General features: G+C 46.5%; 1 protein-coding gene across 4 annotated transcripts in view; it reads left to right on the plus strand.

Annotated features, from left to right (window-relative positions):
• Positions 1–1,601: 1,601 nt before the first annotated feature.
• Positions 1,602–12,724, plus strand: part of LOC135908672 (uncharacterized) — a 58,154-nt gene continuing 47,031 nt past the window's right edge. For all 4 annotated transcript variants that reach the window (XM_070536228.1, XM_070536226.1, XM_070536225.1 and 1 more), the window contains exons 1-3: positions 1,602–1,715; positions 1,819–1,876; positions 5,264–5,355. In XM_070536228.1, the coding sequence (XP_070392329.1) occupies positions 1,665–1,715; positions 1,819–1,876; positions 5,264–5,355 (201 nt within the window). In that variant the 5' untranslated portion in view covers positions 1,602–1,664. The remainder of the gene's footprint in view (positions 1,716–1,818; positions 1,877–5,263; positions 5,356–12,724) is intronic.

Genomic DNA, 12,724 nt, shown 5'->3' on the forward strand with positions numbered 1-12,724 from the left:
TCTTGGACGACGCTACATCGAGTACCAGCCGAATGAACGTGTTTGAGATTGGACCCCGATGCGCTGAGGAGGACTTAGAAAATTGCGCGACGCTGTTTCGGGCCGTACATGGGCATACGACGTATTGGCGCACTCAATGACGGGGTTGGGCATGACGGCATTTCGCAATCGAAGATGCGCCGACCACGACCTAAAATATTACATGTGGTGAACCTTAAGCCTTCCTACCAGCGCTAAGTAACTTTGGAGTTTTGTTTCTCTGTTGCTTTATATATCTTTCCGACATGAGCTTTTGTTTTTCGCTCTTGAATTTGTGGTATTAGGACGATGCTTTTTAAGCGGATAGCATTGACAGGCACGCTTGTTTACATTCAATAGGTGACGGCATTTCACTGAGTAACAAACGCTGCAGGTTATCGCTCAGCGCAAGACGCGCCTGCATGTATCAGAATATTCTCGATAATTGTAGGTGATTTTACCGGCAGATGAGTACGCATTTGGGCTGGTCGGTTGATGACTACGAGCAGTAAACAGCGCTAAGCAACAGGACGAAGAAAGAGACGCAGACCACAGCGCTGACTAACAAATAATTCGACAATTGGTTGTTAGTAAGCGCCGTGGTCTGTGCCCCTCTCTTCGTCCTGTTGTTTAGCGCGGTTTACTGCTCGTGATTTTGCCTGTTTTATTTGTCGTCGCAGAACATTCTAATCAGATTGTATGCGCGACGCGAGTAGTGTTGTATTTTCTAGAAGATAAGCGATCACCAGCGATTACACTAGACGCTTCGATGAATCATGTGTAAAAGTCGGGGCCTCGACTCGCAGCCTCAGATTTTTGACGAACGCCTTGTGTGCTCGCCGCTAGTGTTGCGCATTGGGCGTCACGTGTTTTTCTGGACACGAGTTGCCCCAATAAAGAGTTTTGATTGCTTAAAGCTTTCGTTACTACATCGATACAATGTGAGAACATCACAAATTTTAAAAATATTTTACAGTCATAGCAAACCCCACATTTATTGTCATGGTATTAATCCTTATAGATTTCGCGCGCTTTACAGTGACTGTCTTTATACCCTATTAAATGCTTGTCCCCCCCCCCCCCAGTCTGCCTATCAAAATTCAGTTTCATCTCATTGACAACTGACTCACAATCCGTCACCGCATGCCTGGTGTTCTTTGGCCATAATTTGGCCCTTGCGTCATTCAGCAACACATATCGTCATCTTGCTCCTGTTTCACCTCCGTTAGAAACATTTTCCTTGAATCCAGTCTTCGTAGTCTTGCGTTTCCCGTATTTTTCCCACGCCAGCTATTGTTTAGAGCAGTACAATTTGGTCTCAGACACCAGCCAAGTAGCATTGTACTTCATAAGTTTATTTAGGCAACCAGTGGAGGGTTGGTTGGTCAGGATGCCAGTTCAGCTTCAATTAGTTTTGTGAAAAATTTTTTTATTGGGACATTTTTTATAACTTAATACATTTTTTTCATTGTAGTTCTTTACTTTTTTGTGTGCGTTTTTCCCAATTCTATTTGCTGCTGTTTCATTTCTGAATGTATGACCAATCTCTTTCAAGGTGCGTGCCATGTCCGAAGAACCAAGAGCAACAATCTATACAAGGAAAAGATGAAGATTATTAAGAAGAAGAAGAAGCTTGAAGAGCGGCAATGCTGATCTCTTCGAGGAAGGATGCGATGTACTGGATCGGCATGCACATGGTAAGCGTTGTTTAGTTCGCCATGATGACGTAGTTTCAGGGACATTACGTTTTACGTGTTGTCCTTGTGTACGCACCCGCTGATCAACAATGCAACTGCGCAGGTGCCCAACATCGTCGGCGTCGCCCGGTTCACCTACGGCTTTCACCGGACAGGGGCGGGTGAGCAAACTCTATGTACGGCCATGTGCAGAGCGCTACTAGATTACCCGGCGTGACTGCGCTTACACAAAAGCTGATGCTGCGTTTGAAGACCGAGGTCTCGGGATCGAATCCCTGCCACGGCGGCCGCATTTCGATGGGTGCAAAATGCGAAAAAAAAAAAAACCAGTGGTACTTAGATTTAGGTGCACGTCAAAGAACCCCAGGTGGTCGGAAATTCCGGAGTCCCCCACTACGGCGTGCCTCATAATCAGAAAGTGGTTTTGGCACGTAAAACCCGATAATGTAATGTGTGTCGTTTGAAGACCATACGTACATCAAGTGATACACACATCAAGCATCGCAAACATACTGTCTTCAATGATTGAACGGAGAACCTACCTCCACAAAATCATGCTTTCAAAGAGCCACCCTAGATTAAAGGGCTGCGCTTAACGAAATAATGCGAAAAAAGTATTTCTGTCTCTCTCCGCTAGGTATACATGTCTGTAGGCCTGGAACCAGCGGTAGGAGAAGAATGTGATGTATTTTTTTTATCTTGAGTAATCGTATAGAATGTATTTCACTTTGGCAGCCGGTGGGGCTTGGGTGAGTTGTAAACATACCGGCTCTGGATCCTCGTGCTCAAATTCACATTTGAACTTGAAACCGCGGGGAATCTGCACTTTGGCTCTGCACGTAGCGTGGTCACGGATTCTATAACCAGTAATGAGTGCTAGGTTTCGCGAGTCTTCTTGTGATGCTTTCACCGTTAAGAATAACGCTAACTCTAGGGACAAAATCGGCAAATTACAAACTACTATTATTTTACTTGATGAGAAAAGTATTTAAAGTTGCTTGCTAAAACCTCATGTAACGAAAATACGAGGTCCAATTAGAAATTCTTTGCCCCTATTTTTTTTAGCCAAATTACGACTGTAAATGCGAAGTCAACATATACACTCCCAGACGTTTCTTGGCCCGGCGCGGCCTTATTTGCCGGTAGGTCCGCGGCACGGCACTGCTGCTAGTTGTCGAAAACGACGGTTGTGCTTCCCACGTCCACGGCGTACGAGCAACGGAGTGTGATTAGTTTTCTATGGAGCAAGGGGATGAAGACCTATCGAAATACGCTGCGAAAGGCAACCAACGCAAGGCGAAAGGTGTCTCCCTATGACAAGGCGTGGTGTTGTGAGCTCGCAGAAAGCCGTGGAGACTTGCACGACAATGAGCGTTCGGAGAGGCCGCATGCGTCGCCATGTGGGCCATCAGAACCGCCGACAAGCTCCGCTCATTTGTCCGCGAGAGTCTGGACCGCCCAACATACACCCGGACGTCGTCCCCCTAGTGCTTTCAACGCTTTCTGTCCGCTGAAGAAATTCATCAGAAGACAGCGATTAACGTGCAACGATGAAGCCAGGACAGCAGTCCGAGGGTGGTCCCACACTCAGCCGAACGAATTAAACCGCAGGGGCATCTCAAATTTAGTGCTGCGACTGGACAAATGCCTGAATTAGTGTGGGGAATATATGATAAAATAGGGTAAGGCGTGTGGAATAGTACGTATATTTGTAATTGTATGTACCTTATTTCGGCTAATAAAATATAGGGGCAACGACTTTCTGATTCGCCCTCGTATGTTAAATCATCATCGCTGATACCTTTGCAACCATACTATCCACGTCCTCTACTTTTGTATAATTGTCTAGAGGGCGGAACTCATTATTCGGTCATGCCCATGTCACGTGCACGGATGACGAGGTTGTCGCGCCGCGCATGAAGCAATCGTTACTAAATTTAGCATCGCATGGAAGTGGCCGTGCTTGAGAGAGCTCAGACATAGCGGGCATATTCCATCAAACTCAAACCTGTGCGCATCAGGAGTCATAAGGCCTACAACTATGCACTTCTTGCAGAAATTGCAAGCTTGCCCGGTTATGACACATAGGGTCCAGAAATGGCATGATCGGACTCTAGCAGCAAGATAGTAGCATACCAGTCAGTTCCTATTACCTTTAATCATGGCAGGCCCACTACAAAGACGCAGTTAGCACGATTGCAAGCGTAAGCTCTGTACGAATTCTAGTAGCATCGTAAGCATTATAAGCTTTCTAGTGCGTGAATAAATGTCGCATGCCTTACTTTGGTGTCGTTGGGCACAGGGAATAAGCCGTTGCTTGATCACGCCTGTGCCGTGCCTACAGATGACACTATTGGGAGGCTATGCTTCAAGCAAACTGAGCTAAATTTAACCTCACGCGTGGTTAGAGGCGTAGCTCGGCAGTACATTTGTCTATCCTTTCTATCATTTGTCTAGTGATCGCGTTTGAAGGATCTCATTCCGCCAATGTAGACAATTATTATTCCACTTCAAACGGCTGTTTATGAGCAGTTATAAAGCACGAAAGTCTGTAATTTCTTGTATAAGTTTCCCGCTTGCTCGGCTATGGCACCCCTGCGTTCGACAGGTAGGGTCCAGACATGGCATAAAGAGATTCTGGCAGCTCGAGAAATGGATACCCAACCCAGTTAAGTCACAGTTGTTAGCTTTTAATGCATGAATAAATGTGCGCTGTCTACTTCGTTAGGCCGTTTCTGCACACTATAGTGCTCACGTACCTTCTGCAGCACGCACAACGTGTCACATAAGACGCAAGACGTGTCACGTACTCCTGCGCCTATGCGTCCCTGATAAAAGACTAGCCGATTTTTTCAAGCTCACAAATTCAAGCAAGGCTTCTCCTTTCCACTTAGAGGGACCTCACTAAAATGTTCTGAAGCCGCCTTCGCTGAACTACATTAAACACCGTTGGCGCTTGCAACAACCCCCTGTTCATGATAACGAGGGTGCTGTACACATGCACATCACTCCATGTGCGTTATTTATAGCAGGTTGCCTTTCCTCGCAACTGACTTTGCATTGTGCTTGCCGCCAATACTTCAATCATGTCCTCGTTTAAACGTCAAGATATATTATTTTTGAATCACCGAAGTTGCTTGGACCATCACAATTATTTGCACGAAAAGCATGGTTGGTGCCTGTAAATGCAAAAACTACTACTCGTAAAACGATACGAAAAATCTCGCGAAAAGAACTTAGTGAACTTTCATCGATGTATAGAAGACTTCAGTCCAGTGACCGGCGTGAGCACTGTATCAGAACTACGCCTTTCAAGTATTATTTTAATTTTCTTCTTTGTATTATCGTCATCAGTCGACAGAGTGGAGACGGATGAGGGTTAATGGAAAAGGCAGACACCGTGAGAACATTGCAGAGTTGCTCCTGACGCCACCTTGTAGGCTTCTGTGCAAACAGAATAGAAAGCCTTTTAACTCTAGCAAAGCAAGGGAACACGGTATGACATGGCAGCTGTTTCAGTGACAAAGCATCTTTCTTCTTTTACTCAGATGTGGGTCGCATCTTCGATATATGCCTGGGCGCCGAGTCCTTCGCCAACATCTGCAGCGACATCGCGGTCATCGGGCTTCTAAGAAAAGCGGTAAGCCCAACATTACTTTTCCAGTAGCCGCAGCAGTCTGCTGTGAAACCACAATACCCGCTAAGACGGGGCTGCTGTTGAAAGCGAGCTCGGAAGCTATTGTATACCAAAACACTAAAAAGTACAAATCGTGCTGCCGGGCATGTATTGAACAAACAACACAGACAAATAAAATATTTTTTTCATTTGGGCAAGTAACTTTTAGGGCAACTGCCTAACGTCGGAGAATTAAGAAAATTCAGTCATGAAATTTTCAGTTATTTAACTCTGCACTGAAATACAATTTCACGATTTATTTTGTAAAGTGGAACCATTGGGACATCTAGAGCGCACGAATTTCATATAGTGGGTATAACTCACGTTTGTGCCACCTTTGCTTGGCGCTGTTGTAAATGGAGCTGTTGCCATTGGCAATACTACCAATAGGGCCGATTCCCCGTCCTAGTTAGTTTATTATCAAGCACTTCAATAGAAAAACCTCCAGATCTACGCCTTCCTCTTTAAACCATGCATGGAACAAAATATGAACAATTAATTTCATTTGATCGGGTGCTGCGCAATGTTAGCCGCAGCCTCATTTACTAGTCGAGTAGTACGGCGGACGGTACTATTGCCTGACACAATGCTATGGGCTGCCTCGAGAGTGCAGTTGGAGTATAGTCTTAAACAGTATCGCTATAATACCAATACAAGCCCATTTCTGCCGGGTGCGCGATGTATTTGATTACATGTTCACGTAGTCAAGAATAGCAGCGATATTTCAGTCATTAACGAACATATTTGTTGAAAAAACGTTTACTTGCTTCTTTTGCCGCTCTCTTCTATAGCTCTTGAATAAAACTATATATTCGGCCTCAATTATTGACTGAATCTTACCTCGATAACGGCTGCATTCTGGGAACACAAAATGCGTTTCGTGTGGGAAGCTGTTCTTCAGTTTTTACAGCAGCTGCTTGTAGCGAGTTTTGAACATTGCACGGCTGCCTTGTTGGTCTCCATCTGAGCAAGATAGCCCACACGTAGCAGCGTAGCAGATCGTTGGCGCTGAATAGAAGCACCACATTGACAGCGACGTGGCCGCTAATTTTCAGAACTTGGCACCTTTGTGTTGCGCAGGCCCTGTGGGGCAGGCGAATTGATTACTTCGGACTAGCGCGGCATGAAATTGTGCGCAGAAAGCTCGGCCGTTCGCTTTGCCTCTGATTGACCTTTCAAGGTTCTCGCTGAGCATGGCCGCCATCCGTCTGGTGGAGGAGCTCAGCCGCCTGAGTGGGGTGTGAGCACTCGCAGCGCTTAGTTTCCTTTGTCTGTTATCATATTTGGACACAGAGTATTGTCGCACACCAAAAATGAAGGACTTGGCGACGTTAAAGTAGGGGGTGCCCTACAAGTCGCTTTGTCTCCGTGTAAGGTGACTATAGGCCGCAGTTGTGCAAACAGCTCGCTTTCTGAACAGTCGGTTTGACTGCTACGTGACAAAGTAGGCCATCTCCAAAATTCGGCAGAGACACTTAAGACTGCTTACGTTTGGGAATGCGGAAGCATTATAGTACCTCTGGTGGAATGTTTTTCAATCGAAGCTCGTATTGACTCACAAGTGGCGTTTTCGTAGTCAGGCAAGAAAAACAAAAAACAAGAAACAGTTGCTCCCAGAGCAGTGCAGCTGAGGGAAATGGTGGTTTGGCGAGCTGGCAGCTGTGCCGGCACCGGAGTGGGAGTCATTAGGAAAGATTTCAGCTTCATAGGCGTGCTCATGCCACGAGCGCAAGTAATCAGAGCCGTTTCGCTTGCGCCGGGGAGGGAAAGGGCAGGAAAGGGTTTCGCGTGCGCTGCGCCGTCTTCGTTTCCGTTCAGTTCAGTCTCAAAAAACGTGTGGGACGGCCATGCATTGTGCGTTCCCCATGAGGAACGAGCAGCCTCCAACGAGTGGCGGGGAGGACTCGCCTGTGAAATGGCTCGCCATTGGAGCGCCGATCCACCCGTCTTAGAGCCGTCCGAGCCCAGGCGATCCGACAAGAAGATCCCGGGCTGAGAGAGCGGGAGGCCGAAGCTATCCGGCACCGTTACATGTGGGTTACTTAACCGTGACGAAGGTCAGGTGCACGCAGGACAAGCTTCGCTTTCCCCGTTTTCCGGTAGAGGAAGGGTTGGCCATTTTTCTTTCCGCGCGTCGCTTAACCTTGTGAGCTCCCACGTGCGTTTTAACTGCGCATTCGTGAGACCAAATTAAATACGGCAAGCGTGTCAACCCGCTCGCTTCTCCACGAGGAGTTGATAATTCGAAAGACCGCTCAGTGTCGTTCAATAGGACATCCATATTTTTACAGCGCAGCTCTATACGGCTACCGTTCCGTGCATTTTTTTCCTCCGTCAACAAAACTATCATCATCAATGCCTCATACCCCCGTAAGCATTCATGCTCCAGTAAGCAAGCAAAAAAAAATGCAATCGCTCATAGCCCCGAAAGGCAGAGGCTACAAGCGCTAGCGCAGCGAACAGTCTTGAAATTCTTTCTAATAACGCATACAGCATACTGAACAGCATGTCGAAAACTGTCATCGTCAATGGCTCATACCTCCGTGAGCAATGGTTCATACACTCGTGAGCAAGCAAAAAGTACAATGACTCATAAACCCGTAAGGTTCATAAATACTCACTTTGCGTGAATTATGCCATGAGAATACTCCTGTTGTCGTTGTCGGTGATTTCAATGTGGATGTGTCAGTACCGAAAATGGAGTTGTTTACGCTTTCCGTGTTGGAGACATATCCCTTGCGGTACCACACCTATCCGGCCCAACCGGCCATTCAGGGATGTATGTGCATCGATTTGACATTAGGAAAGAATCTGATTGCAGTTGCGAGTGAAATAATGATCACCGATGAAGGCAATATATTTCTTTCTTTCTGTTCTTTATTGATTTATTTAAGACAATGAACAGATTGTCTTAGGGGAAACGGCTAAAGGCAAACATTTGCCCGACTAGGCCGTGCCACCCGTACATTGGCAGCAAAATGGCAGTGGCAGGATTGCAGGAGAGCACACATGAAATTAAAGTAGTACACATTTTCCATCGCTTGAGTACACAATTCGCGTAAGAAGAAAGAAAAAAGGTTAAACTTTATACAGTTTTCTAATCATTTGAAGCATAACAACAGGAAAAAAAAACTTACGAAATTTTCCATACCTGTAGCTGAAGGTTTAAGTTTACACAGTTTTCTAAAACGACAACCACAACAAAAAAAATGAGTTAGTACCTTTGTTAAATTGTATGTGTCACCTCCGTGTCGTGTGCTAAACACTTCGTTCGTGAGCCACCTTCAGGGAGTGGAATCGCTCATGATTTTTCTCACTTTTTACACTAATTACCTGGCGCCACCTCCTCCACCTGCCTCTGGTATCCACTTCCCTCTACAATGCATCTTACCTTGAGGGCAGCATACATAAAAATAGATATCGCTCACTCCGCACCATTCACAATTTTTTTTAATTTATCCGATGCTGGGTGTTATCAAACTTGCGTCATATATTGTCAGACATGCCTCATGCATGCATGACGCGTTTCGGCTGCGGCAATACACTGTGAAGATACGCTACATTGTTTTAATTATAGTCGCATGAAGGTCGACTTTCATCGGGAGATAGGTTCCACCGGAATTCTTGTTCCCGCAGGGGCGTCTGCGTTAGCAGGCGTTTGGTTTGTGGCGACACCAGAGACCTGACCACATGGGGGTTGCGCCCCCCCCCCCCGCGTTTAACCATGTGGCTTAGCTATGTCCAGGGCCCCTCGGCAGAGCTGACACCCCCCTTTGTCCTAGTCTTCACGTAGGCGGCACACCCGGACTGACCCGCCGTGGTGAAATCTGTAGTTGTCTTTTCCTCTCCTCCTCTCCAACATTCGTCCTTCGCTCTCACTTTCAATCTTCCCTGTTTTCTCCTCTCTTCTACATTACATCCGACCTTCTTGGCAGTGAGGGTTAACTCTGTGTAAGTAGCCAACCTAGGTCATATTCCGTTATAGTGGGGAAGTATTGCTGGCGTCGGCAGGGTCACTGATTGCATGTCCTGCAGCGTCCCCAGCATCCACGGTTTGTGGCTGGCGTTGCTGCCCGAAAACTGCACATTCACCTATTGCTAGATCCTTCTCCCCACTCCTTGATAGCCCTAAAAGAAGAGTGCGCACCGATGAAGTATTTTCCGGTCGCCAAAATAAATCTTTCCCCGGAGTCCATGTGATTCACTCTGAAAAATAAGAGAAACCAGTACGAATAATTTCGCCCTTCTTTGTCTCGAAGTCACTGACTGAAGTTTATAAAGCATCGAGGATGGCAAGTGCGGTGATATCTCCTCTTGGATCTCTGCGACTAAAACATGAAAAACTGCCCAATCTAGTGCCAGTTTGGCATGCCTAAATAGCAGCGATCCCGCACAGTATCATAAATACCCTCCATGGCATTACCTCAGATGATCATATGCTGGAGCTGAGTGAGGCTGAACGCCAGGAGGGCTTCAGTGAGCAGAATGTCATGAACGTTAAGCGAATCAAGATAAGTGACGGCAACGAAACCCAGACGGAGCTCCTAAAACTTACTTTTGGCTCAAGCGTTCTGCCCGAGTCCAGCAAGGCCGGGAATATCAAGCTTCGGGTTAGGACATACGTGCCATATCCTCTGAGATATGTTTCAAATGTCAGTGGTTGGGCCACAGTCCACAGAACGGCCGAGGCCGCCAAACTTGTGCGAAATGCAGTGCTCATGAATGCCCCTCTCAGTCTTGTGAAATCATTCTACCCTGTGTGAACTGTGATGGCGAGCATGCCGCATACTCGCAGTCGTGGCTATCCTAAAAAAAAAGAAAAGGAAATATAGACAATCAAAGTAAAGGAGGACATAACTTTCAAGAAGGCACGCAGGCTGGTATCATGCCTGCCAAAGAACAGTCGTGCGGGAGTGGCGCGTCAGAGGGAAGCGCCACAACGGCCTCTAGCGGCTGTCCGGTCCACACGCAGTGGGCTGGCGGCACTAACTCCATCAACCCTGTCGGCGGATGCAACTAGTCATGCTCCGTCATTGAAGAAGGGCCCATCAACCTCCCGGCTGGATGGGCCCGCGTCGTGGCGCCCTGAAAGGGCTCCGTGAGCTAATTTTTCATTCTTGAACGCACCGCATCACGCACACGAACAAGATGAACAAAGAAATCTTACAGCGGAATGTGAGAGGACTTATCCATAATCTAGGCGATCTCACAGAACTCCTCCAACAGTATTATCTAAATGTGCTGTGTGTTCAGGAAAAACACTTAGAACCCGCTTAAACAAACTTCTTCAGACAGTATGCTATCTTCCGGAAAGACCGGGACGACGCTGTTGCCTCGTCCGGAGGTGTAGCAACAGTGGTGGATAAGCCTGTTGCTTGCCAAATCTTTCTGATTGACCAGCTCCCGGAACAATATATAATTGCAGGTGGTTTTAATGCTTACAGCACACTGGGGGGAAACTCCAGGTGTGATGCGAGATGGTGACTGATAGAAAACTTCCGAGTAATCTCCGGTGCATGCCTACTTAATAAAATGTAACCGCGTTACGGTAACATCTCGCCCAATTCCCAATCTTCTGTAGACTGGAGCGTTATCAAAAATCTATAAGCAATTGACCACTTCCCTAATTTAGCAATGCGAATGCCATCCACATGCTTCAGATTGAAAATTAGCCTACGCCAACTGGAATTTTTTCAAGGAATCGCCCTGTTTGTCACCACATTTTATCGCCCATTGCAGTATATACGACGCAGTATTATTTTACCGTTTCTATCATCGATACAGCAGACAAGTTCATTTCACAATCAAGCGTTAGCTCATCGAGAATATGAGTGCCATGGTGGAACGATGAGTGCAAGGAGGCGCGAAAGCCACAAAATAACGCGTGGAGCATACTCCGTCAATCCCCAAATACAGGAAATGTGATAGAATTCAAAAGCATTACATCGCGGGGAAGGCGGAAGCGACGGCAGGCTGGGAGGGTACGCTGGGAGAGGTTGCTCCCATTAATTCATACAGACAGGAGGCCCGGAATGAGCTAAGAAGGCTTAAGGGTCAACAGATCCGTTCGTTGCACAAAGAACTCCGGAGCGATTCGTAAGACTTATGAGGTGAGCGAACATTGAATAAGCTCACCTAATTAAGCCACTTTTAAGGATCCGGTCTTCATTAACAAAATCCCGACGATCTGACGTTCTCTTCTGCCACCTCGGAATAAGGCACATGTACGGTACACATTCATATATACCATACACTTTTAACTGGCATTCATATGGTACACTTTTAACTGCGCTGAACCTCCGCGCTGTAGCAGATGTGGCGAAAAACTGACCGTGCTACACGTCGTGCTGGAGGGCCGGGAAGCTGAAGCAGAACGAAGAAAGCACATTCCTGGGGCATACAAACAACTTGTCCCTTTACATCCTATACTATACGTATAGAGAAGTTCTGTTTGAAACCAAGGCAGAGCTTAAGTTTTAAATGATCTTGTGCTGCGTGCCATTAGCCCGAGAGTTTCGTAGCCCTCCTTCTATCTAGGGGGAACTGCTGCGAGCTTACTATTTACTAGAGTATGTGCCTCTTGACATTTGTGCTCAAAGCCTTAGCGAGGAGGTAGCACTAGCGTAATCGATGCATTTTTTTGTTCGTGTTATCTCATTTTAGAATACATTTTATGGACATCGCTCACATCACTCGTCGCTGACATAATTTTAACACTTGCATATTTTACGTAACTCCATATAGCCTCGCTACATCTGACATTTGTCATTCACCGCTTCATTGATTTCCTCACACCATTTATTGGCGCTTTTTGACCACCCCTCGCCCTCCCGCAAAGAAAAAAAAACATCCTACATCATACATTAGTTTTGTAACAAGACAAGCTATTGCACACAAGGCAACTTAATTGGTGGACCGTCATCGGCCAGGACTATGAGAAATCTTTGTATGCAGTGCACGCATATGCTTAGTCATGGCACGATTCGGCTAATACTTGCGTTTCACAGCAGAAATAAAACTGGTTCATTTTGAAACGAATAATTTGCGGCTCACCTATCCAAGTAACACATATAGCCCTGAATTATTTTACCACTGTTGATCGCTTCATTCATTCAGTAAGAAGCATTGCGCCGAACTAGCAATACTTTCTCAACCATTGCCATCGCATAGATATTTTCTCAGAAATAGCAACTGGAACTGCGTATCCCAAACTGACGACTGTGCGATGTGGCGCTTGTCTTCATTCGGTATCTGATACTTCAGGTGAACAATCTACCGAGCACGCGCGGATGACCAAGTAGGCACTTGTGGCGCTTACGGACGGGGATATAAC

The sequence above is a fragment of the Dermacentor albipictus genome, chromosome 3, assembly GCF_038994185.2.
Source record: "Dermacentor albipictus isolate Rhodes 1998 colony chromosome 3, USDA_Dalb.pri_finalv2, whole genome shotgun sequence".
Classification (NCBI taxonomy): Eukaryota; Metazoa; Arthropoda; class Arachnida; order Ixodida; family Ixodidae; genus Dermacentor; species Dermacentor albipictus.